At 35.4% G+C, this 24,725-nt stretch overlaps 4 protein-coding genes across 9 annotated transcripts in view; 1 reads left to right on the top strand and 3 right to left on the bottom strand.

Annotated features, from left to right (window-relative positions):
• The first annotated feature begins 1,094 nt into the window (after positions 1 to 1,094).
• On the top strand, positions 1,095 to 3,008 carry LOC128876121 (protein FAM162A-like). The gene is made up of 4 exons (XM_054122225.1): positions 1,095 to 1,254; positions 1,973 to 2,121; positions 2,196 to 2,289; positions 2,448 to 3,008. The coding sequence occupies exons 2-4, from the start codon at positions 1,974 to 1,976 to the stop codon at positions 2,686 to 2,688; spliced, it is 483 nt and encodes a 160-aa protein (XP_053978200.1). The 5' UTR covers positions 1,095 to 1,254; position 1,973; the 3' UTR covers positions 2,689 to 3,008.
• An 84-nt stretch (positions 3,009 to 3,092) lies between these two features.
• Positions 3,093 to 4,374, bottom strand: LOC128876122 (protein MIX23). 3 transcript variants are annotated; one of them, XM_054122228.1, is made up of 2 exons: positions 4,190 to 4,374; positions 3,093 to 3,690 (listed from the first exon to the last, which is right to left on the bottom strand). In XM_054122228.1, the coding sequence occupies exons 1-2, from the start codon at positions 4,232 to 4,234 to the stop codon at positions 3,304 to 3,306; spliced, it is 432 nt and encodes a 143-aa protein (XP_053978203.1). In that variant the 5' UTR covers positions 4,235 to 4,374; the 3' UTR covers positions 3,093 to 3,303. The 3 variants fall into 3 exon arrangements, with proteins under 3 accessions (XP_053978203.1, XP_053978204.1, XP_053978205.1); XM_054122229.1 differs by lacking the exon at positions 4,190 to 4,374 and adding an exon at positions 4,038 to 4,179; XM_054122230.1 differs by lacking the exon at positions 4,190 to 4,374 and adding an exon at positions 4,115 to 4,138.
• Positions 4,375 to 5,389: 1,015 nt separating this feature from the next.
• LOC128876284 (N-acetylneuraminate lyase-like) lies at positions 5,390 to 8,503 on the bottom strand. 2 transcript variants are annotated; one of them, XM_054122504.1, is made up of 8 exons: positions 8,405 to 8,503; positions 7,782 to 7,843; positions 7,583 to 7,659; positions 7,249 to 7,394; positions 6,921 to 7,089; positions 6,660 to 6,805; positions 5,783 to 5,954; positions 5,390 to 5,616 (listed from the first exon to the last, which is right to left on the bottom strand). In XM_054122504.1, the coding sequence occupies exons 1-8, from the start codon at positions 8,408 to 8,410 to the stop codon at positions 5,465 to 5,467; spliced, it is 930 nt and encodes a 309-aa protein (XP_053978479.1). In that variant the 5' UTR covers positions 8,411 to 8,503; the 3' UTR covers positions 5,390 to 5,464. The 2 variants fall into 2 exon arrangements, with proteins under 2 accessions (XP_053978479.1, XP_053978480.1); XM_054122505.1 differs by lacking the exon at positions 8,405 to 8,503 and adding an exon at positions 8,057 to 8,133 and having other exon boundaries at positions 5,392 to 5,616.
• Positions 8,504 to 8,930: 427 nt separating this feature from the next.
• Positions 8,931 to 24,725, bottom strand: part of LOC128876089 (1-phosphatidylinositol 4,5-bisphosphate phosphodiesterase epsilon-1-like) — a 126,032-nt gene continuing 110,237 nt past the window's right edge. For 2 of the 3 annotated variants that reach the window (XM_054122172.1, XM_054122171.1), the window contains exons 16-21: positions 24,359 to 24,586; positions 23,425 to 23,649; positions 22,862 to 23,165; positions 22,019 to 22,373; positions 21,518 to 21,841; positions 8,931 to 21,197 (exon numbers count right to left, since the gene is read on the bottom strand). In XM_054122172.1, the coding sequence (XP_053978147.1) occupies positions 19,694 to 21,197; positions 21,518 to 21,841; positions 22,019 to 22,373; positions 22,862 to 23,165; positions 23,425 to 23,649; positions 24,359 to 24,586 (2,940 nt within the window). In that variant the 3' untranslated portion in view covers positions 8,931 to 19,693. The remainder of the gene's footprint in view (positions 21,198 to 21,517; positions 21,842 to 22,018; positions 22,374 to 22,861; positions 23,166 to 23,424; positions 23,650 to 24,358; positions 24,587 to 24,725) is intronic. The other variant, XM_054122173.1, reaches the window with a different exon arrangement.

The raw sequence follows: 24,725 nt of genomic DNA, 5'->3' as shown, positions 1-24,725 counted from the left end.
TTGTGGGTTCCCGGTATTTTCGCTTAAATTAATAGCCATCTAGCAATGAAAGTACCGAACTAATTTTTGGACTTTGTCAGCGCCTCTATCAGGAAAATGCTTAAGTTTGTCCTCAATAGTTCAAATGGGCAACGATAGATGGCGCGAATTCCACGGTATTTACCGACAGAATGGTAATACCATAAAAATTGCGCCATCTATCGTTGCCCATTTGAACTATTGAGGACAAACTTGAGTGTTTTCCTGATAGAGGCGCTGACCAATCTCCGAATTTAGTTCGGCATATTCACCATTAGATGGAGACACCAATTTCCCCCGGGAAATTTGAATTTCTTTTACAAGCATTTGTAGATACTATTGATCAGTCTACGAGTTTTTTCTGGATAAATTAATACGCTAATCAATTTATTTTTCACTAGCGATCTGTCCCGACTTCGCATGGGAGTAATTTTAAATTTTTCTATTGTTCTTATAAGATTTCCTTATAGACGCATTAATCGCATTTCCTCTTGATGTAATCACGAAAAAATACTAAATTATTTCATTGTTAAGTATACATAAATTGTTTAATTATTGACAGTTAATGAAGGTGAAATTAAATTTTGTTTTTAAACAGCTACAAAAAAATAGTAGTCAGGAACAACTGTAATGAAATAAACGTACAAAAGATATTCTTCAAGTCATAAGAAACAAGTTGAGTAATAATAGATGACAAGAATAAAGAGAAAGGTAAGAATACTATCGTAAACGAATTAACGTTACGCTGGAATTCTTTGTAGTAAGGTTACGGTTGAATGGGTCAGTAGCTCTTTACGAAGAACTGTTTCGTACGTGACACCTTGCACATAACATCTATATAAAATCATAAACTATAATTAAGCGAATCCTATTACTTCGTAAACCATTTCCAGGAAGTGTAAACTCTACATAAGACAGTAGTTTCATTCGAAATGGCAATACAATAATTTATTACAACTCGTAAATTACTACTGAAAATAATTCATCAACTAAAAATTTTAATCAACAGTTATTTTCACATGAGTAACTCATTTTGGAATATGGATACATTATATATAATGCGTGTTCAAAAAAGGAATATAATAGTGGAATTACAGACACAACGTTTTAAGAATTGGTGTCCGTGAAAAAGTATATAAGTATCACGCGCAGTCATGCGCGTCAGTACCATCGGTAGCAAGTGAAAGAGATTCACTTTGTTTGTTATCAAACAGTGAACAGTGTCAATCATTTCAAGTAAGTAATTACCTTTTATAAAGTGGCTACTGATACTTGATAAACAAGATTGGACAAGAATGTGACGTTTAAAGCGGATGTTACTTATTGGAGATGAATATGATACAAAAATAAGACTAAATTTCAATTAAAGAACTTGGTTATAAAACTAGTCGGGCAAGGTCAATGTGTAACTATCGCGATGACTTCTAGATTTTGTCACGAAAATGGTTTATTTATAGGCGTATAACCTATAAAAATCATATGATAGGAAAGATTTCCTATAATACCTGTACAATTCTTAAAAATGATATGTGTGGAATGTATAAAACATTAATTATTTGTAGAATATAGAAACTGTAAATTTGAGTACTGTTTAGAAAATAAAAAATTTCCAAATTAATTGATTAAGAGTTTTAATGTTTTTAGTATAAGCAGAATAAATTAAAATAATTTAAGTTTTATTGGTAGAGCAGAATGCATTAAGATTAAATTAAAATATAGGTCTTATATTAATATCTCTCTGTTAATCCTATTGACATTTGTTAGAACATATATGTGACATATTAAGATGTTTGCAATGATTTGAACTATATTTCAATTTTATAAGACATATATATTATAAATCTGCTTCTTATAAAGTTGAAATTAACATAAGTATCATTTATAATTACACTGAAACATAAAAATATATGTTTACAAATGTATTTATTGTAATTAAAAATTTGAAATATTGTAGAATGTTTCGTACATTAGTGATGAGGCAATTAAAATTGTCAAGAATTAGACAATTACATTCTACACCTATGAGTAAAAATAAAGGTGTAATAGAAAAAGAGGCATCAAAGCCCAAGGTTCCAGAAGCAAAGCAAGAAGAAAATTTGTTAGGTAAAATACACTCAATATACTTTTTTATATAATTCAGTTACACAAAAAATAAATTATTTTTTATATACTTATAGGAGCACCTATGCATCTTGTAACTAATTTTGATAAAAGAATATTAGTATTAGTTAAACGCTATCCAAGTATGGATGCTGTTCCCACAAAAGTATCGTAAGTAAATATATTGAAGTAGACATGTTTATCTTAAGATTTTTTATACACATTACATTATTGTTTCAAGTGCACGTATGTATTGTACTTTCAATAAATTGAAAGTATTACCTTAAGAATTTACATATTAAGTATTACTTATGTTCCCTATTCATTAGGTACGACTGTATAAAGAATGCACACACCAAGGCAAGAATTTATGTATGTAATTGCATGGTTGTTTTTGCAATAGTGGGCTTCACTTGGTCTGCTATGAGTGGAAAAAAGGAACTAGCAGCTGGAAGACACATAATATCGGATAGAATGAAGTTTATTGCTGAACAACAATCAAAAGGAAAGGCTGAAGCTGAAGCACGTGCTGCTGCTGAAGCACGTGCTGCTGCTGCTTCAGAGTCATAAATCAGTCTAGTCTATATTTTAGTGTCCAATGAAATACTTCAAAATTCTAATGACTAACTATTGTCCAGTAAAAGGTTTATAAAATCTCAAATAGTTCCCTGATGTACTATTAAACATGATTACTATGTCTATAATACTTTTAAATCAATAATAATTTAATTTATAAATTAACATTTAGGAAAAATTGTTTTTGTTATGTAAAATGTACGCGGCATGCGGTAAATATTCTTCTAACGTTTTAAAATTAATTTATAGCAAATGTATGAATTAGAGTAATTTTCAAACATCAGGCTAATAAACTATTGTATTATATTTAAATATACATTGAAGTTTCTATTGTTTCCTTTACTTACATATAATACATTGATGGATTAGAAATAATTTTAATAGGTTATAAAGAGATGTCAAAAAAAAAATGGTTTAATGATCATTTTCACATATAACAAATCTTATGTATTTACTATTTCAAAAATGCAGTAACTAACTATATTTATACATCTAATTACAATTTATCATGATTCTGTCAGGTTATAATAGCCTACACAACTATAAATGCGGTTAGGCTTATAACCACTTAATTAAATGAGGAGTTCAAAGGTCATCAATGACATATTATTAAGATCCTATGTTCGATGGTTTATAAAAACTGCGGCATCTTTCATAATACACTTGAAATGTACGGTTTTTTACAACTTCTTCTACATTTAATTCTGATTGTAATAATCTCATTGTACTCTGTTCTTTTCTTAATGTTTTAAGAAGCTCTGGACTCTCATCACCATTATCTCGTTGATTCCTCAATTGTTTTACTTTTTCTTTAGTAGCATTTAAACATTTTGTAATAGCCAGTTCTCTTTTTCTATGACCTGACTGAATTTGTTCAAAGAGATCCTTACATTTCGCTGTTGGATCAATTTGACTTTTAAAAGATTCTGTTGGAACTGTTGTGTTCAACATATAAATAATTTTGTCATCAATCTGTCGCATTTTCTGCAATGCATCCTGGAAGAAAACAATTATGATTAAATAACTTAATAAAAATATTTCAATTAATCAATATTCCATTATTCTGATGTTAAATTCCTTAATAATTTAATCGTTTTTATTTTAAACATTTTAAATACAACTATATAAAGGTAAACTATTAAACATATTCTAAATAAATACTATTGTTACATGGTCGGTTCTTTATGAACATGCGGCAACCTAACCTAAACTAGACTCAAAATATTAATACGGCAAATGATAAATTAAATTTAATATTTTATATTATATTAATATATTAGTATAATCTCCATAATGTTTCATAACTTAAATGGTTTTTAATGCGTAAATATTATATAAATTACTTTGTAATCGCAAACAAGTTGAAGATATATTAGGTTGACATCGTAAAGATTTCAAGTAATATTCGTTAAATACTAACTAAAATAATCTAATAAAAATTGGGAATATTGTTATTTAATATCCTTTGTGTTATTTTCATTTATTTTAGAAATACCTGAAACTCTAGAAAATCACCACATGCAAGAGTCATGGCTGCCATATTAAATGAAGCTTGCTGAACACGGAGTTACGACTAAATACTGTAGGCGGTCGATTTGATGTAACGTAGAATTTATAATTTGATATAATATTAAATATTAATTATTCCGTAAACTCTATTGGATATTAATTCTTAGTGCAAACAATAATCATTTAAATTATATTATTAAATTGTACGGTCTTCAGGTAATTTCAAATTACTTATTGAATATTACTCTTATTGTTACATAAGAATATTAACAAATGCTAAACTTAACAAAAAATATGAGCATTCCATTACGCACGCAAGAGTGTTTTTTAAACCGAGTTCTTATAAGATTTTCTTATAGACAACATTAGTCGTTTTTATATTTCAAAACCTATCAACGTACAGCACCCTATGCCGAATAAACCTTAGTAACATTTTTCACGGTTGTAAAAATAATATCAAGTTGTTTTACATTTTGTGTAAGCACAGTCAGAGTATTACCTAATAAATGACAATTAAATAATTAAATAACAATGATATAATTGTTATTCTTTTTGTAATTTTTAAACTATCACGGTTTCACTTGTGGGTTCCCGGTATTTTCGCTCAAATTAATAGCTATCTAGTGGTGAAGATGCCGAACTAATTTTTGGACTTTGGTCAGGGCCTCTATCAGGAAACCGCTCAAGTTTGTCCTCAATAGTTCAAATGGGCAACGATAGATGGCGCGAATTCCACGGTATTTACCGACAGAATGGTAATATACCAACCGACGTCGGTAAAGACCAAACTCCGAAATTAGTTCGGTATGTTCACCGTTAGATGGAGACACTAATGTCCCCCGGGAAATTTGAATTTCTTTTTATTTAATTAAATTAAAATCCATTACAAGCATTTGTAGATACTATTGAGTAGTTTACGAGTCTTTTCTGGATAAATTAATACGCTAATCAATTTATTTTTCACTAGCGACCTGTCCCGGCTTCACCTGGGAGCAATTTTAAATTTTCTACCAAGCTTTCTTTTAACCGAGTTCTTGTAAAATCTCCTTATAGGCGACATTAGTCGTTTTTTCTCTTGAAGTCATCATGAAAAAATACTAAATTATTTCGTTGTTGAGCATACACAAATCATTTAATTATTGATAGTTGATGGGGGTGAAATCGATGCTCTGAATGAAAATTAGTCTGTAAATTTTTGAGTATTTTAGAAGACTTTATTTGAAAATAAAAGATTTCGATTCCTCTCTGTTTCCTCAATTAATTACATTGTTACTTGGAATCCTAACGTTTGTAACTCTTTTGCCATTGTTGCTGTAACTTCACGTGATAGAATTTTCAGGGGTGCACGTGTTGGTCCAACATTGATATTTGTTAGTAAAGTCATTGCTACTTTCATAGTTTCTACCCAGTTACCTGTAATTTAACATTTAATATTAATTTCTTAAAAAGCAATCAAATTTTTCCAATCACACCCTTTAAGTGGCATTGTTCTAATCTCTGCAGGTGCCACTTAGACAGATCTTCACTGTGTATTCTTCAAATACAAATACGCGAAATAATAATCTGCAAATAGTTTTACCATGTTTCGATATAGCGAGGACAGCCCTCGACAATTTATCCTGCAATTCTCTTGCTCTCAAGCTATTTCCTTCTTTTCCTTCTGCAAGAATTTCAAGCGTAAGTTCTGGGAACATATTTATACTTGTTGCTATAACCGAATCCATCCCTAAGGCAGTGGCAGCACATATCAGCTAAAAAGTAGAAATATTTGAAGTAAGATAGAATAGTGTGTACAAGAATAAAATAGTGAAAGAATGTAAATAATGCATATTGTTTAATGTACATTATATTCATAGGTCTCGTATTAAAATTTGTTTAAATCGGAAGTTAAGAAACTTATGGTATAATATCAAATTAATTGATGTCTACTTTCGTGTATTTGGTTTATTACTTCGGGGAATTTTCAACTTCTCGAGAAAATTGCGGTGACGTTCTACCATGTTGAAATTTAGGTCTTTCAGAGATTGAGAGAGGCTTATCCGGGAAAGCCCTCCCTAGACGCAACGTTATTAATTGTTTGAAAATCTCCAATTACTCGACAGGATAATCTAGCAGGATCTGCTGGATAAGTTTTACCGATAATTCCAACTAACAGATTCAGGAAGAAACAATAATATTGCTTTCTGTACAAAAGTTGTTATCATTACCCAAGCATGAACTAATTATGAGAAGATATAAATTGTTTAAGGATCTTTTTTGTGTTTGGAACTTGTGTGAATATGAGGTTCAGGCCAATTGGCTTATCCTGTGATGGAGTTGAAAGATTATATTTCTAATAATATTAATTCAAAGCAACAAAGGTTTTAATATAGTGCTATAGTTAAATATATAACTATGGAATTACTTCCTTAACTGGTATTTTCAGTGTTTATAATAAAATATGTATTCGACGATACCTGATCATTTCCAAGGAAAATCACATATTTCTTGTTATCAGCGTGTAGAGCTAGAGCACCTTCTTCCAAGTTGGGACTTGTGAATTTTATTCCAACGAAATTTGGAATTCTTTTGCCGAGAGATTCAAGAAATTGTCCCATATTCACTAAAGGAGAAGTATTTATATTAATACGTCATATGATACTGTCGAAAACAATGATACAGTACATAAATTCCCACTATTTACAAATGACTTAATTTAATTTAAATAATTAATTTACCATTAACGTTAGTGAACATTGGGATGTGATAATAAAGAAGTGGCGTATTTGGAGCTGCCGCGCCGACTAATTTTAAATATTCGGCCAGCTGATCTGACGTTGTTGGTTTAAAGTATAATTCTGGTAAGCACAATAAAGAATCCGCTTTGATACTTTCGGCGTGTTTCGCCTATTAATGAAAGGGATAATTTGATTTACAATATGTTAAGAAGGCGATCGAAGTCAGGAAGAGTTCAAAGTTCAACTTAAAGCGTTAATAATTTATATGCAATTTTACTAGACTTTGTTCTCTGTAAATGTGTGTTGTAATAGTACAGTTTACACGTACAAGTTCAAGAACGTCCGGAAGAGGAGCACCGCCTACTTGAACCATCAAGTGTTGCTTTGTTGTTTTTACAGCGTTTGCCCATGCCTCGACAATTAATTTCCTTTCCGTTACGGACATAGACATACCTTCCCCGGTCGTTCCATTTACTGTTGATTAACGATTACATGTCTTTACCATTCGAAAGGTTTCGTGTATTTATGTACTCCTAAATTATTTAGCTTAGAAGTAATGGAATCGATACCATTTTGTTTTCATTTATTAAGCCTGAGAAATTCTTCGAGCAGTACTGTACAGTGATTTGAACAAATACGATTAAAATATAATTGTTACTTACCAAGCACCCCCGTGATTTTTTTTTTAGCTAAATATTCGGCATACTGTGGTATAAGTGACAAGTTTAGAGTTCTTTTGCTAGAACGATAACGGATTAAATCATATCAATATATTCCACATTGTATTTCCATATGTTCGTAAATATTAGTTTTCTTGTAGTCTGTATAGTAATGTTGTCTAATGAATTTCAAACAAATTACCTGTCATTATTAAAGGGTGTTAATACAGGAACTACGAGTCCTCTGAAAGTGAACGGTGTTCTCTATAATTAAAAAATGAACAAAGTTTCGTTATTTAAAATACAATTACATTTTAAGTAGTACAATTGATGTCACGAAGTTTTACGAATATGAAATTAAAAATTCATCAAGAAGTTGGAATTTGTTTATGAATAAGAGTTACGAGAGTTAGAGTTTCTAATTAAAACTACGTATTATTAAAATTGATTATATCCAGTATTATAACATGATTATACCTATCCGGTATTATAAAAGAAAATTGTGACATTTCCCCCTTGTAAGTCTACAGCTGTAAACTTACTATAACTATAACTAGTGGAATATTATGATAACACAGCTTCCAGTTTTCAAGATGATTTCCATTTACTACTAGGGCAATTCAAGCTATGGCTTAACGTCACGTGAACATGAACAGTGCTTGTGATAACAGCAGTATCGCGAAGCAAACGTTGATTTTACCATCTACTGAACATAATATTTTAAAGGATATTAGAATAACGAAGATTGGACTAATCCCATTGAGCGTTTTATAGTTTGAGAACGACTTTTGAAAAATTGTAATTAATGCACGCGAGAATACGTACCGGCATCGTGGAGTGTGAAACGACGAGTATGCACAAAACTAATTGGCTTACTATACGAAACTGAACGCCGTGGAATATTTTCAGTTCGCCTCTGATAAGATTGTATCCAAGCCGTATCAGTATCTTCTCCGATGTTTTCGATGCTTTTTTTTTTTATCACGCCACCGTCATTCATTTGCATAACTTTCTCCATTTTTCTCAGTTACACGAATATAACAAATTTATTGTTAGCTTAGCTTATGAAATATTTTATGTGCCGACAGTGTGCATTGTACGCTATGCATAAAACATTAACTGTAGTAGAAATGTTGATTAATACGATTGAGATTTAAAATCGGACACGAACGCATTACAAGTTTATGCAATTTTACAGTACAGTTTTACTTTTATTGGATAAGTTAATTAAATCCAATATTCGCGAAATAGTTGCTTTATTAGTTTGCAATTTTTATATCGCAGTTAGTAATTTTACCAACAGTCGAGATTTATTGGATATTCGTAGGTCGGGTTGAATAAATAACAAAGATTCTGGGCTATTTATAAAAATGCTTTTATGTTTATTTACATGTAGATTTTCTTTCTCTCAACAATGCCGATGATATATTAACACAGTATCGTTAGTGATAAATTATATATTAAATTCAAGACGGTCGCATGCGTTTTCGGTTTTTAATAGTTAATACGTGTACGTTTGTTCCTCGAAACGAGAACGTAGACTACTCAAGAGTTTATTATAGTAACGCCAAAGAGAATTCTATGCAATGTTACACGCTATTCGCGCAACGTCGTCCATTTGTTTCGTCGTTTCAAATTTACACAAGTATCACTTAAATGCAACGTAATCCCTTCTACGACGTTCTGGCGTGTACTAGTAAAATAATTGTTCGTTTATCGATACGTTTACCCTCTTTATCCTGGTACTTTTCGATAACTGTCGCAACACGCCTGGACTCGACGTCGTGGCAAATATTATGATAACTACTAATACAGTTTTAGGACTTGCCCTCATGGACTTTCCCTTTTAAATAACGACTTCCACGTATACCCTACGAAAACATTTCCTTTAACGTACATTTTGCCATTACCGTTATTAATACAATTCTTAATTCTTTTTCAATCACCTTTTTTTGCGAGTTCTTCGCCGAGTTTTGCTCGTATTAATTGATCGACAAGGAACTAAATATGTACAATTAAGGATTTATGCATTCGAAAGAGGGCGATTATCGATCCGTAGGAGACTAGTCACAGGAACTAAAGATCACTAGAGTATCAACGTAATTACGTAATAATAGGAACAAATTGAAACTGACTAGAATATGACTGATTACAAATTCGCCAATTGTGATGTTTAACTTTCTGAGAACATATGAAACGTCGAGAAACTCTTATGCGTGCTTGAAATTGTGATTGAATTCATCCTCAGGATGAAAATGGAATCTTCTTTCAAACAAACATTTGTATTTTGGTACAATTTCTGTATATAATTGATGTGGCTTCGAATCGGTGTAAATATTTGAGCTTCGACGAAGTTTTAATTGAAATTTACGCAGACGTCTTTAAGAGAAATTGGCAAATTTATCGATTACATGCTAAATTTGTGGCACAGAATCGAACCTTCGAGTTTTAATTGCAATTCATTTTGACTCGAACGTCGACGTCGATTCGTGAGATTGTTGTTCTGTAATTGCTTCGAATTTATACTTATTTCCAGATAAATACAGTGTTAACACTTACGCAAGAAGGATACATTTCAGTGGTGACGTAACCAGAAGACGTATTTACCAGAGAAAATACCTCTTCGATGAAATGGTACTTTGCAATACTAAAAAACAGATTTAAAAGTAGAATACAACGTGTACGCGTTACAAATTACTATTAGGAAATCAGTATAAACGAATAAACGAGAAGACTTGAGTTGAAGCTAGTTTCAAACATAAAGTCATCATTTAATTATTCTTAAGCAATTTATATCTAAAATCATTAAAAATTCTTATAAAGAATATAGAAATTTAGCTGTTAAACAGAATTGCAAATATGCTTACTTTAAAAGAAATCCAAATTCATTTACAGTCAACTAAACAAACATTTTATTCAGATAACGCTTATCAAAATAAAATGATGGAACCAATTAATATTTTTAATCGAACCATAAATCTTTGAATATCCAAAGGTAAATAAATTTAGATTTACATAAAAACATTAAACGCAAATACCTATAGATAAATGTATAAAATAAAATAAAAAATTAATCTTCCGTTTTTTTATGCGATGAGCAAAATCAACATATGCGTCTAAGTATAGTCTTCGTGGATATATGCTTTAAAAGAAAGTCACTTGGGAATTTCAATTAAATTTTAATAGGCACGATCGTTTGTGGCACTATTTTAAAATCGTTACTTCTCAGCTGGTTAAGTTACAATTATTCGGCGAAGACTTTACTAATCGATTAACCATTTAACGATTTTTTCACGCGATCCATACCAACTGTTACAACGACCGAATTTCCTTGACAATGCAACAAAAAACCGTCGATGAGAATGCAGTGGAAACGAACCACGATCAATTAAATTCACGCGTACGCGCGCGCACGCACGTGTGCGTCTGTACCTTGTGTGTTTGTGTGTGTGTGTGTGTTTGTGTGTGTGTGTGTGTGTGTGTGTTTGTGTTGAATGTGTACTTACGTACTTTAGGTAATACATATATATTTAATATATGTATCTATATCGTAAAATTCACACTTATGAAAAAGACATCTTATTTCAATATTAATAGATAGATTAACAACCGTGGCCGGGCCAGCCTGGCCACATGGCAGAAACGGCTACTTAAACTGCTTTTATCAACTTTTATTTTATCCTTAGAGCTTTTCGTCTTTGGCTTCGAACCCGCGCCCCGTAAAAAAGTGTCGTGCATAGTTCATAGCCGTTGAAAGTAACGTGTACGACTTGATTCGACAACAATCGCCGCGCTGAATGTCAGTTTCCATTTCGTTAAACAATTTCTGTGTCTTACGTTCACATTTTTTTTTTTTAAATATTTCATGACGAAAGTTTGAAGTCTCTAATAATAGTAGAAAAACTCCCGAGATTTCGTAACGTTTTCGACCCACGATATGCAATAATTCGGACAGAAAATAATTGTACCGTCTCTTAGGTTGTCACAATTTCTCAAGTTGAGTTATCACCACCACTGTTAACTACATCTTGATCTTATTCAAATTGTACCCGCACGCTTCTCAAGTTGTTACAAGTAGCCTCAAAATATATAACAATCCGAGAGACAGTACTGCCTCTCAGCTTGTCGCAACTCCTGTCTTTAAACTTGTCACGGAATCATCCCATCCGCCGTTAATTACATCTCGCTCCGGTTCAAACTGTACCTACTGGCCGTTGCTCAAGAGTTGGAGAAGTACCGACAAACTAGAGGAGACCGAGGGGGCAGAGGATCACGTTCGCTCCGCCTAAACCTTCCCAGGGTCCCCTCTTTTTTTCGAGCAGTCACACTGCATAGTCAGAGAGTTAACGTTACGCCAATGGTTACTAATGCTTTCTCGCTCTATTTTGTTCAATGCCTTCGTCACGCGACAGCCAATTGAGCTGGCTCGCCAACTCCTGAGCAACGGACAATACATGCTCTTCGAGTTGTCGCAACTAGATTTTAAACCTGTGACAATCCAAAAGGCAGAACTGTACTTGAAAAATGGAAACTGGTCTAGATTTTCCGACTTCGGTACACTCTTGCCGAGCCTCGCTCGACGTAGAACCGCGAAGCGTTTAATCGTGCAATTCTTCAAAGACCGTCCACTTTGAGATTTGTTGTATCACAAAATGACAATGTACTTCAGCGACCCATTGTTATCGAACCGCTCGTTACATATATAGACGCACGCATGCATCGCCGTATGCGTACATATACGTATCCGTGTGCAGATACATTTTCACATTCGAGCATACGTATACGTACGGATGCGTATAATCTATCTATTTATTTATCGTTTAGGTATTACGCGCACATATTTAATGTAACAGCTATCGAAGAACCACGGATATGTACAATAGGGATATGCCCGATCAATACAAGGTATATGTGTATCTCTTTCGTATATGCGCAACGCGCTTTATATATATATATATATATGTATATTCCTCGTCGAATTCGATTCGATCAAAAAGGATAATCGAGTTGGCTGACTGAACTCACTCGTTTCTTTTACGTTGATTTAGATACTAGCGATCCTCTTGGTCTCGAGTGGGATAATTTGAAAAATTCAGGATTTACGCGAGTCTGTTCCCACGTATAGTACGATACCAATGAAACAGTGATAACGGTTACAAGTGTCTGTGAATGGCCAAACGTAAGCGATAGTATTATATAGTCTGTCAAGGAAGAATATATTTTCCTTTGAATCTAATAACAGAGGCGGCTGTGAATGCATTCCATATATAAAAAGAAGAAATACAAATAGAAATAAAAAAAATCATATTATTGTAATACACAATTCTCATACTAATATTTTTGGAATACTTAACAGTTCTCAAATTATTAAACCACATAGGTCTTACAAAAGAACCGTGTTGAATACTTTTCTAAAGACAAGTGAAAAAATAAACAGTTTGAAAAATACGTCGATCACATTCTTCCTCGACAAACTGCACCCCTCGAACACTGTATTTTGCACAGAAGTTTGTTTCGAAAGCTGGAAAAGATTAAACGGCGCATGGGTGACGAGCAATTCACGAAACTCGATTGCGTCTTTTTAAATCTCGTCGAATACCGATCTCGAAACCTCGTTCTCATTTCTCTTCGTCCTCTCCGATTACCCTTAAGTTCCTACATCTTTATCGACGAAAAGAAACTTAATATTGCATCGTTTACGTTGAAGTGGCCCTTGAGAGAGCACGTTCGAACATATACTTAATGAGAATGGTCCCAAAAGTTTTAACAAGTAGTTGTTTCTTTCTGATGGTGTGCAATGTACGTAGTTTTTCGTCTTATAATTATCTTCAACAAATCTTTCGGAATCAGCCGTAAAGAATAGTCTTTCGAGCATAAGCGCCGTTACGATCACCGATTCAACGGGAATTTTCGAAAAGAAATCCGAAAGAATTCTTGCCTTTGCAACAGAAACTATGCTAATTCTGAATATAAAGGAAAGCGAGTTTTATTTAAAATCATTCAATTTTAAACGAATTCGTTGATCATCGGAATTCATAGTTGGCACCGTCGAGTTTACGTTCTTTTTTTAATTTTTGTTTTCTTCCCATAACTACGTAGCGACGCCAATGCTTCTGAAAAGTTTAACAACAAATAGCAGCTTGATTCGAGAACTACTGCAGTATTTGTAGCTGCTTTCTAAGTTTCGAAAGACGTCCGTTGTAGTCGATGATATTCTCGATGCGGGGGTTTTGTCCGAGACACAAGGAGCATTGGAATTAATCGTAAGAATTAATTATCGTCATTAGTAGCCATTGTTTGATCTATATACATAATGTTCCATGATTCTGTTATACGCTACGTTACTTACTATAAGACGTTACTTATCGTGTCGTATCATCGTAAAAAATTCAAGTATTGAAATAAATGTAACGATAACGTGAGGTAACAAAGCGAATAGTCAAATAAGTGACGTATAAATACTCGTTAACAGTGTACATGTTTGTTATTTAAGTATTTATATAATATATGTTCAAGAAACTGTAAAGAAATAGTACTATTGCAGCAATTTGTAACAATTTGTTGCAAATCTAGATAGGTTCTGTGAGATCAATTATGGATGTAATTGTAGAACAGTTTGAGAATTACTCATTTTATGAGACTAACGTAAAGGTATTTTCGTATATAAATATTTCAACAGCTGCATAACTAGCCACTTGTTTCGGAATTCGACAAACACGATCAATACTGTCCGAACGTATAAAGAAATCAGTATAGTTTTACGCTAGAAACTTAAACGAAACTTCAAGTTAATTACATTTTAAAATATCAGTCAATTGACAGACACTGTTTTTGTGTTTGCTATTAATTTCATATTTGGTAATTGTCAATTATCGAATATCACTTTCGAGCTAGTCCGATTTGGACAAATTTAACTGTTCAACGGTTTACTCTTCTCGGGTTCTATATTTTAACTTCGTGGCCTGTTTTAGGATACGTTATTACGTAGTTTGAAAACACGGGGAGAAGATACGCGAAGGAAGTGGCGTCCAAAAATATATCAGGGTGCTCAGGGGTGCCACGAAGATCATCGAAGAAGCTATTCTACGCCGCACAGCGCCATTTAACCCTTCGTGGTCCAGATTTTATGATTTCAGTGCATTTTTGTCGAGCCTCACTCAACGTCGGGCCGCGAGGGGTTAATTCTAGAAACGGCAGAGAAAAAATGTCTCATTGCAAGATTTCATCCCGCGACCACTTATTTCTTTTATAGTATTTGTCAATTTGCAATAGTGAGAGCTGACGAAGTTATAAATTGTATACTATTTCCAAATCTTCAAATGCTAAATCCTTATTGTGTGTGGATCGCCCAAGATCGAAACGTTTACAAAAGTGTATCGGACAACGGAGAGCCTGAATATCAGAGTATTAGATTAATAAAGACTTGGAATAACCAAGGTTCTATTTTATGTGATATAATACGCTTTCTAGAAAGGTCTTTCTTTCTCCTTGCAATATCCAAACGTTCTCCAAATGAATTTTCGCCGCTTCCTGAATTAAAATGAGCTCCGTCCGACGTAGGACTGCGTAAAATTAATGCAGAACTGTCAGGTAAGGTTTGTTGAGGCTATAAAATACCGTAGAGTGTATACTAGAATATGAAATACGTTAAACAACGTGTTCGTGGCGTCTCTGGCCCGCGGTAAATAGATTTCATGTTACTCTTTACGTTAATACTTGCACCTATACGTACATGTAGAATAGTATCGTGAAAATTAGGCGGAAGGTTTCGATGGAAGTACCGAAACCGAGTGGTGTGCTGTCCTTCGAGCGATCGAAATGAGATGTTTACAAGTGAAAGAACGACCCGACGCTCCTTGGTCTCGTATTTACAATCTACAAGTATCCTCGTTTAACAGTCCAGGGGTATGGGCAACGATTGTAAAAGTAACACCGATCTAACCTTTCTCCTCTTCAGTATCAACAATATATAATAAATATTACTAACGAAGCGAGCACGCGACGCTTGAGTTACCAATTTGACTCCATTTTCACGTAGTTATGCTCTTACACGGAGTACATCGCAATTTAATTCGACTGAAAAGTGTCGATTCATTCGTGATTTGTATGTTTCTAAACGCAGAATACGCTATTTAGATTTCGTAATGGTGACACTATGGCTGTCATGGTACTCTTTACATTCACAGTAAAATGACTAGAATTTCATTTTACTGTATGCATATTCCTTGTGAATAGATTTTGGTTAGATCCGTTAGGCTACCATTAGATCTTCACAACTTGTATTTGGATATTCCTGGCTTATTATCGAAAAGTATCGAAAGAATTTCAAAAAAATTGTGTACCATTCCTTTATGTAATAAACATCATATATTTTAACTTTTATACTTCATGCAACATTGTATTCGTTATTTCATCAGCTTGTAGACGTACCAGTTTGCGTTATAAAATATTGTTTATCTTTTTTCTTTCTCTTATACTTATTCCACATGAAAATGAATGACGAAGCCATAGAAAAACTTTTTAGACCTAAAACTTAAGGAATGCAATAAATAATATGTCAAAAAATATTCAATTAAATATTAAATCAAACAAATATTAAATTTATACAAGGTGTAAATACTTAAAGCGACATAAAATAACCGATTATGACTAGAATTAAAAATTGGGAAACGTGTCTTAGTATTCTACATAGCTCTTTACTTGTGATTCTATGTCACGAGTAATTTTTAGTCAAACTGGTGCCACAAACGTGACGTTCTTCCTTCACGAGTAGCAAGAATCTACGCGCGTTGAGATTTGTCATCCGATCGTATGCTTGATTGGATATAATAACGGAAAGGATAATGTAATATGTACAAATATTGGCCGCACTGCATTCTCTTAACAAATCTGTAATAAATTTAATCTCCAAACGTACAAGTATGTATGTCGTTTGCCGTTTCATAGGCAAGTTTAACCGGCATCGATTGTGCTGATGGCTATTAGCCAGGGAGCTACGGTTTCGCGTGGGTTCCTAATCACCGACGCCATCGTTACACGGGAATTGTTAAGGTCCTGCAACCGAAAGAATCGACTTGGCTAGGCCCTCAGAGGGTCAATGGGTCTTGACTATTGGCATTCTTAATGGAGATGCCGGCGTGTTATGAAGATAATAGTAACGTAAAGCAAGAATTAAACGAATTTTACATTAGGTGCTATAGTCAAGTTATACGACATCGCACACTTATAAATAAAATTCACCCACTCACTTGGCTAGGTGAGAAAGTTCTAGGAATAAGAACTCCTTCTTTCTCAGCTTCAAGACAGCCAATTGTTGTTTCACTCTAATCCGCAGTAGAGACAATGAGAAGTTGGAATTCTCTTCGACAGGACATTTAATGAGAGGACGACCAAGTCGACTCCTTCGTTTCCCGTACTTTAAATAGTCCGTGTGGACTAAATATTAGGGTAAACTAAAAGTTTTGTCCAATTTTTTTCTCTTCTCTCTGCGTTTCATGTTAACAAATGTTTAAACTGGATAAATATACGTTTTGTGTTATATATACACCAATTTATAAGTTTCAAATTGCTTTTTTCATATTATGTATTAGATAAGTATGACTGAACTATTGTGTATCTCTGATTTGATCAAATTAAAAAGATTAGAAGATTAAATAAAACTGCTTTCACCTAATTTGAACATAGAAGAAAGAAAAAAATCGGAAAAAACTTTCGGTTCACCCTAATAGTACAATAGTTGCGCCGAACGTAATTCACGCAATCGTCGAGAATGTGTATATATATGTACATATATATGCAAATAATACTGTTCTTTATACTTGGTTTTACCAAAGACTCGCGGTAGCAAGAAACGTTAACTTACTCCATCACGAATTCAAGAATTTTGTCCTACGATGAACCTCTTAGTTAAAATGCAGTCGTTTAATTTGCGGACGAGTCACATCTATAAGCATCGCATCTATAAAATAATTTAAATACACCGTACTTGGGAGCGTACCTCTAAGCATACATCGATGATAGAGCTTGACTAGACGTCTTCATTTGTCATTTAAAAATGGTAGACCATTCGGTCGCTTCTCGCTTTGTTTCACTTGGTGTCGTTACTATTTCTACCTTTCATTTTACGCGAGAACGGAGGCGTCGATAACACCAATCGATAATCAATGTTTAACGATAACGCGAACTCGATCAAACGGACACGTCGCAATAAATCATCGGTCCAACCAAACTGAGAATAAATTGTACCGCGGGAAAAGTAGATCTGCATAAAGATAATATTGTTAACACTTTGGCTTCTGGTGACGGATGCATCATTCGGATTTTCACATACGTGCTTAAAAATAAAAAAAAATACTTTATAAATTGTTCGTGAATGCCATAATTGATATTTCTGGATTCAGAATAATTTTACACGTTTACAATTTATTGTTTTATTTCGTCGTCAATAGAAACTCTCTCTAATCACAAAGGTATAGTTGTATGCGTAGGACTTGGATAGTTTCAGTTTTAAAATTTCATTGAAAAATGTAATTAATGAAAAACTTATAACATTTTTTTTGCAAAGTAAAGCCAAAGTGTTAATCTTTATTGTGCCTATTACGCGAAGAAGACTTTGTAAAAAAAAAAGAAACGTAAGAAAAGAATCAAAATTTCACGAGGTGTGAAAAATTTGCTAGTAGATTGAAAATTAGCTACCAGCGTTGTACACCTTATAGAAAAGATAATTGTTATTGTCGTCGAGTGAAGTCTTTCGTCAATTACAAGCAACGGAAACGGAAACGGGCCAAAAATGATAGTCAACGCGTGAAAAGATACCTTCTATCTCTGTTTTCGAAATTCGGGAACTTTTCTTCTTCAATTTTCATCTTTTTCGTTTTTTAAAATAATCGTTCAGAATGATACTACTCGAACGTTGTTCGCGAATAAAGAAGGACTTCTACGGATAAGTCAGGTACACAAAGTGCAAGCGTTAATAACTCGAGGGTTAAGTAAATGCTTATAAAAAAGAATCAGGTCCCGGTGTAAGTTACATCGATATTGGAGTTTGATGTTTGGCTTCGTATTCAAATTAAAAATGAATTGACTAGTTTTGTTTTTTCTTTTTCTTTTTCTTTTTTTCTTAATCTGTGCCGTGAAACTCTTTCGATCGCTGATGAATTTAGCGAAGCCCCTCCTGTGGTATTGCGCACAGATTCTTTGAATACAATGTATCCGTTAAATACAAATATATACATGTATTAAAATATATAGTTTAGATTAAAAATATGTACACGTGTATACAAAAATATGGAAAACAGGGTTTGTGTTAATCTACCAACCAAACGAACCGATCGATCGAACTAAACCTTCGCGATGAAAAATATCTCTGCGTATCATTTCGAGAAAGTCCTTTGGGAAGTGTCGAATTCAGTGGCTCCGTGTGCTCATTGAGGAACTCGTTCTCTTGAAGATTACCATTTGTACGTTATTACAGTATCAATAATGACTAGAAAAGTGTGGCGATCGTGAAAATCGAGACTGGCGAAAGATACTATTATAAAATTCGCTTTCAGCGAAACATCCAAGACTACCTGCGGATATGTACACAACTATTAATTTAGTCATTGGAATTGAACGATTCGAAGCTACGTAGATAACAGCACATAAAATAATCATCAAATTTTTCACTTCAAATGCTATCGATAAGATCAGTTGAACATAATTTGGGTTCGTTTCGTTTCACCTCGGAGGCTGTCCAATTTCGAATATCTATTATACGACATTACGTCCAATCAAACTCTGTATCAACCAATCGTACTATTTACTAATAATGGTTTGTTTCCAAGCGATGATGCGAAGACTCGGATCGTGCGTATCGAAGTGGTGTCGCATATAATTAGGCTTCCGTTAATTTTATGTTAAATTTATTTCCATCGGCTGCGCGTCGGTGTTCCAAATGATGGCCAACGAAGCTCTCTAGAGTGGACGCGAATGATCCTCGAGATCCCTCGAGCCAAACAGTCGGCCTCGTTACATTTTTCTACGTCTCAAATGCAATGATCTGGTCTCGTTAACTTACGATTCGTTTCTCCGAGCGGCGAAGATCGATGATATCGACGTCGCCCGTGACTGCCACTATGATCTCCAAACCCTTAGCTTTCTAAGCGACACTTTCTTCAAGTGAAGGGCCGCGTTCAGTATGTCGGACTCGCGGGTGTCTTCGCCATCGGAGTGGACCTCCCTCCTGCGGCCAGACATTAGCAGGCGATGCCTGAGGCCTCTGGAAGTCGGATCAGATAGCGCTTCTGAAACAGGCACCTTTTCCTTGCTGGAACCTGGCAAGGAAACCGATCTCCCAACAGAAAAACCCTTACTGAGTCTGTCCAAGGTGGCTGGCAGCAGGTGTCGCCTGGGTATCGCCTGTTCTCGTTCGCGTAAAATGAATCTCCCAAGGGTTTTCCAGAAGGCTTGGGTGCTGTAGACGTTTTCGTCGTCGCGCAGGACTCTCAGCTGACGATTGCCGCTTCCGACGGCCCCGGTGCCGCCCCACTCGAGTTCCTCGACCAGAGCGAACTTCATCGGGTCCTCCATTCTTCTAGCTTTCACCAAAGCCTGCGCTAGGACGTCTTGGGCGGAGCTGCTGACGGGAACTCGAAGAATCGCGTAAGGTATATCGGGCGAGACGTTGTAAATGCAAACTAGGAAGGTGTCGGCTTCGTCCCATATGTGGGTGGACGTGTCCCTATCGGAATCGAGCTTCGAGTGACCCGCGGTGCTTCTGATGGATGCCAGCCAGGCTCTGCTGCTGGGATCGTCGCCCACTCTTTTCAGCAGGAAACGTCCCTGGCCCTTCCACAGAGCCTGCGCTTGCAGAGGATGTTCCGTTGGATCCAGCACGCGTTGGGTCGGCAGTTCCTCTCTGTCTCTCTTTTCCCAGCCTCGGGACACTTCCTCGACGAGGATGTACTCGTCGACGCGGTCCGCGGATATCCCAGCCTTCTGAAGAGCCTGCAGCATCACCTCTTGTGTCGTGCTCTCTTGGGTGACTTTTAAAATAGTGTACGGCTCGTCCGGTATCACGTGGTAAACCATTAAGAAAAACATTCTCCTCTTCAATGTTACCCCGCCCAATCCGGGATCCACGGTGGTCAGTTTTTCTGGCTCTTTGCCTGATAACGGACGTTTCGATGACTCCTTGCGGTCGCGACAGCAAGTGTTGTAGTCGAGGCTTTCCTCTTCCAAACGAGAGTAAATGAAGAGGGTTGACAGAGCTAACGGTTTGTTTTTGCAAGAACGTAAACGAACGTGCCTGTAGCCGGGCCTCAGGCATTTCAGAGGGATGACTCTTTGAGCGATCAAATGGTGGGAGCTCGCCTCGACGATACCGAAGCGCAGAAATACGAGGTCTTTGAACATCACTTGGAAGCAGAATTTTTCGTTCCAGATCGGATTCAGGGCGTTGTTCTGTATTACTTTTGTTTTATGCTTGGCACAGTCGATCGGTATGCCGACCAGCTCGACCTCAACGTAGGTGCTGGCGACGAAATTCGTTGGGGAAACGTACTGGCCAGAGACTATCGACAGAGTTAAATGCGCCGAGTGCAGCCCGTCGAACTCCTTGTCCCATGGATTGAAGCGTCTAGAAATTAAGAGCACGTTCTTGTAGAATATGTTTGCACGTGTATCTTTAATTCAGAAATATGGAATATATTATAGAATATAATGGTGGCACGAGTATGAAGAACAATCGTATCGGGCATCAAATATTTCTACATTTATTTTTTTTTACATTTATCTGACCTAATTAATGTACATATAATTAACATCGTTTAATATTTTAAGACGATATTACACTGTAAGAATTAGCTCAAATAATAATAAACAATTTACAGGCTACGTGTAATGACATTAAAGTAGGAAACTGTTTTTATTTAAATGTAAAGGTGTCGTCGTATGTACCTGTACATCATGTGGCCCTTGTCCCACATCACCGAAGGTTTCCTGACATATCCGCACTGTCCATTTTGCTCGAACATGGCAGCGTTTAGGTTCAATCCAGCATCGTCGGTTTGGTAATTTAGCGCCACCATTTGAATGCCAAAGGCCCAGAAGATTACTGGATTGAAGTTCGTGGAGTCGATACGCATTCCAGCTGGATAGGTTCGAATTAACTGGGTCTCGGCGTGAGCAACAACGCCCAACGGCTGTTTCCTACAGATTTTCTTGGCTGTACTTTCATTTAACGAGGAGCACTGGAAGCAGGCAGGTACTCCGCGATTGGACCTGAAATATTTCAACGAAATTTTATTCGCTTCGTGTCTTTTTTGCAAACTGCAACGTTTGTACATGAATATACAGACTGAAGCAATAGATTAAAAATATTTCACTGTGTGAATATTCGTGTGCGCCAAGTCTGTAAATGTTTTACTTATACAGTATATTATCGCATAAGGAACAAACCTGAAGAGATTGTCAATGTTGCTGCCACCGCTGGCTAGCGAAGCTGATGTCGATAATGACTGCGGTGATCCCGAAGCACCAGCTATGGTGTTGGTTCCAATTCCTGCGATACTATGCCTCTGGACGGGTCCTATGTGCGGCTGATGGCGCGCTTTTCCTGTCGCAGCGTTCCCCGGCGTCGTGTTTAATCCACGGAATTTAATGGCCTGCAAGTATATCACCAGGTCCGATAGTTCCTTGGCAATTTGGCTGCTTTGCTTCTGTGACTTGTCATCGACCGCAGAATCCGACTTTAATCGACCGTGCGGCACCTGCATTCCGCCCAAGTACCTCTCGTAACTGGAGATCGAGTTATCTGGAAGGTAAAAGTTTTGCGTTAACTCCGTCGTCAATTAAGTAATTGCATAACTTTGTTTATTCGATAGTTTCGAATCCATTTGCAGGGTTCGTTTGACCAAGTTCTAATACGACATACACGATATGTATTGAAAGTTGGATTTTCTCGAAACTTTACTGGCAAATACACAAGATTTTATGTATAGAATAGTATCAGCAGTTTAGTCTCTCCTTTTTGAGTATAGTATCACTTTTAATATTACTATATCTGAATGTGTTTTTTATCCCTTACATCATACTGTCCTAGTAATTACAAATTACAAATCAGACATAAAATTCAAATATTTGCATTATAAATCAACTGTCAATGTTTTCCAAGCATTTTCTGTTTTACAACAGAAATTAACTGTTCAGAAAGAATGTCAAACAATTGAATGACTATTATATTCGATTGTAAAATACATGAATCGAGATGCAAAGTAGTAATGAAAGAAACGTAAGAATTACCATCGATATTATCGTCCTCGTCGTCGTCTTCCTCGTCGTCATCGTCCTCGCTGAAATATTCAACGACCGATGCAGTGCTCACATCGGTGCGCATCTGTTTCATAGACGATGCACGATCGGACATCAGCATTTTTCCGCGGTGACTCAAGGGAGGGTGCGCTAGGGGGCCGGTGGGATCCATCACTAGTTTCTTGTTTTTGATTAGTATTTTATAGCGCAACTGAGATGGCGATGGCAGCTGAGGATCGTCGCCGAAATCGGTCTCAAACAGGAATTTTGTGACTAATTTCTCTCCGAAAACCGACTGAAACAACATCGATACAAGTTTATCCAAATGCCCATTTTCTGAGTCAATTGAAGTAATTATTTCAATTTTAATGATAACTATTTTGATATATAAAAAATACCGTAGCAATAAAAGTTTGTGATATTCCCAAAAATTTCCATCAATTTAATACAAAAATTAATAGATTTTTACATGAAAAGTAAACTAATGTGAAAATGATTTCTGTAAGGAAATGTTTCCTATGAAATATTTAAAAACATAATAATTAACGACGTACTTGGAAGATTTGTGCCATTCGAGCTTGTTGAGTCTGCGAACAATGATTCTCAATGGAGAGAATCACGGGGTAAGGGGAGCTTACAAAAGCACTTCTATCAATCGCTTCTACGACTGAACGGAACGGTATCTTGGTAGTGAAGGTGTGCCCATGATAGATGACAGGAGACCCGTCATCGCCATCCCAACAATCGAGTTCTACGCATCTACATCCTGTTTGCAGTACCTACAAAGCAAACTTTTTGTCATGTGAAGTACTCTATACAGCGGATAATGGTGGTATCGCAAAAATATCAGATTTTCGTAAAAACTTCTGATTTCTGATTTCGGACAAAGCTTTCATGTAAATTCTAATCGTATTTTCGAAAATATTATTATGACAGAGATTTGTCAGATTACAGGTAATGTATTAAATGTATTGATCGCAATTGGAGTGAACATTTGCAACGAAAAGTATTGGATTTACACGGTGACGAATTATTATGTATTATTAATTGACTTTTCGCCATTGATAATTATTCTCGGTTATTTGACATCCATGTTTACTGTCGATCCACAATTTTAACGTGCATCATCCACATTTGACAAATATCATTCAAATTTCAATATGAATATTTTCATTCGCTTTACAAATCATAAAATCGCAAATAAAGTTTCTATATACACGAATTAGATATACTAGATATACGAACTAGACACTCTTAAAACATTGTTAAATACTACTAACTTTAATATTTAAATAAACCACCTTTAACATTGTTTTTATTAAGGTATTACCTAAGATCTTTGATCTGTATATTTTTAATATCTTGATTATTCATTTCAATTACTGAAAAGTATTAAGAAAAATACGTAAAAATACTAAAGCTTCTCATTTATGACTAAATGTTGAACCACGTGATATAACGTATTACACGAAAAAAAATTCTATTTACTTGGGAGTAAAGCTGAACTGAAGATTCCCCCTTCAGTTGATGCCCAGTTAAATAGGTGTTGTGCGAGCTGGCGATGTAATATTGGGACAATGGCTGTTGCATTTCAGTCTCGGACGGCGTCGCATACTCGTTTGGGAAAGCATAATTGTCCTTGTCCATCATGTACCTCGCAAAGCCCTCGAAAGACAAACACCATTGTGTACGTAGTGCTGGGTCCGGTTCGTGTCGCTAGAATCAGAGCAAATCGTCCTGGGTGATTGTGATATCCGGCATATCTTCATATGCATATTGTAATACAATGGCGTAACCCCGTTATAACGACAAATACCATTAAATACACGGGGAATTATCGGTATACAATTTTTAA

This window comes from Hylaeus volcanicus, chromosome 5, assembly GCF_026283585.1.
Source record: "Hylaeus volcanicus isolate JK05 chromosome 5, UHH_iyHylVolc1.0_haploid, whole genome shotgun sequence".
Classification (NCBI taxonomy): domain Eukaryota; kingdom Metazoa; phylum Arthropoda; class Insecta; order Hymenoptera; family Colletidae; genus Hylaeus; species Hylaeus volcanicus.
This window is presented reverse-complemented; position numbering and strand designations above follow the sequence as displayed.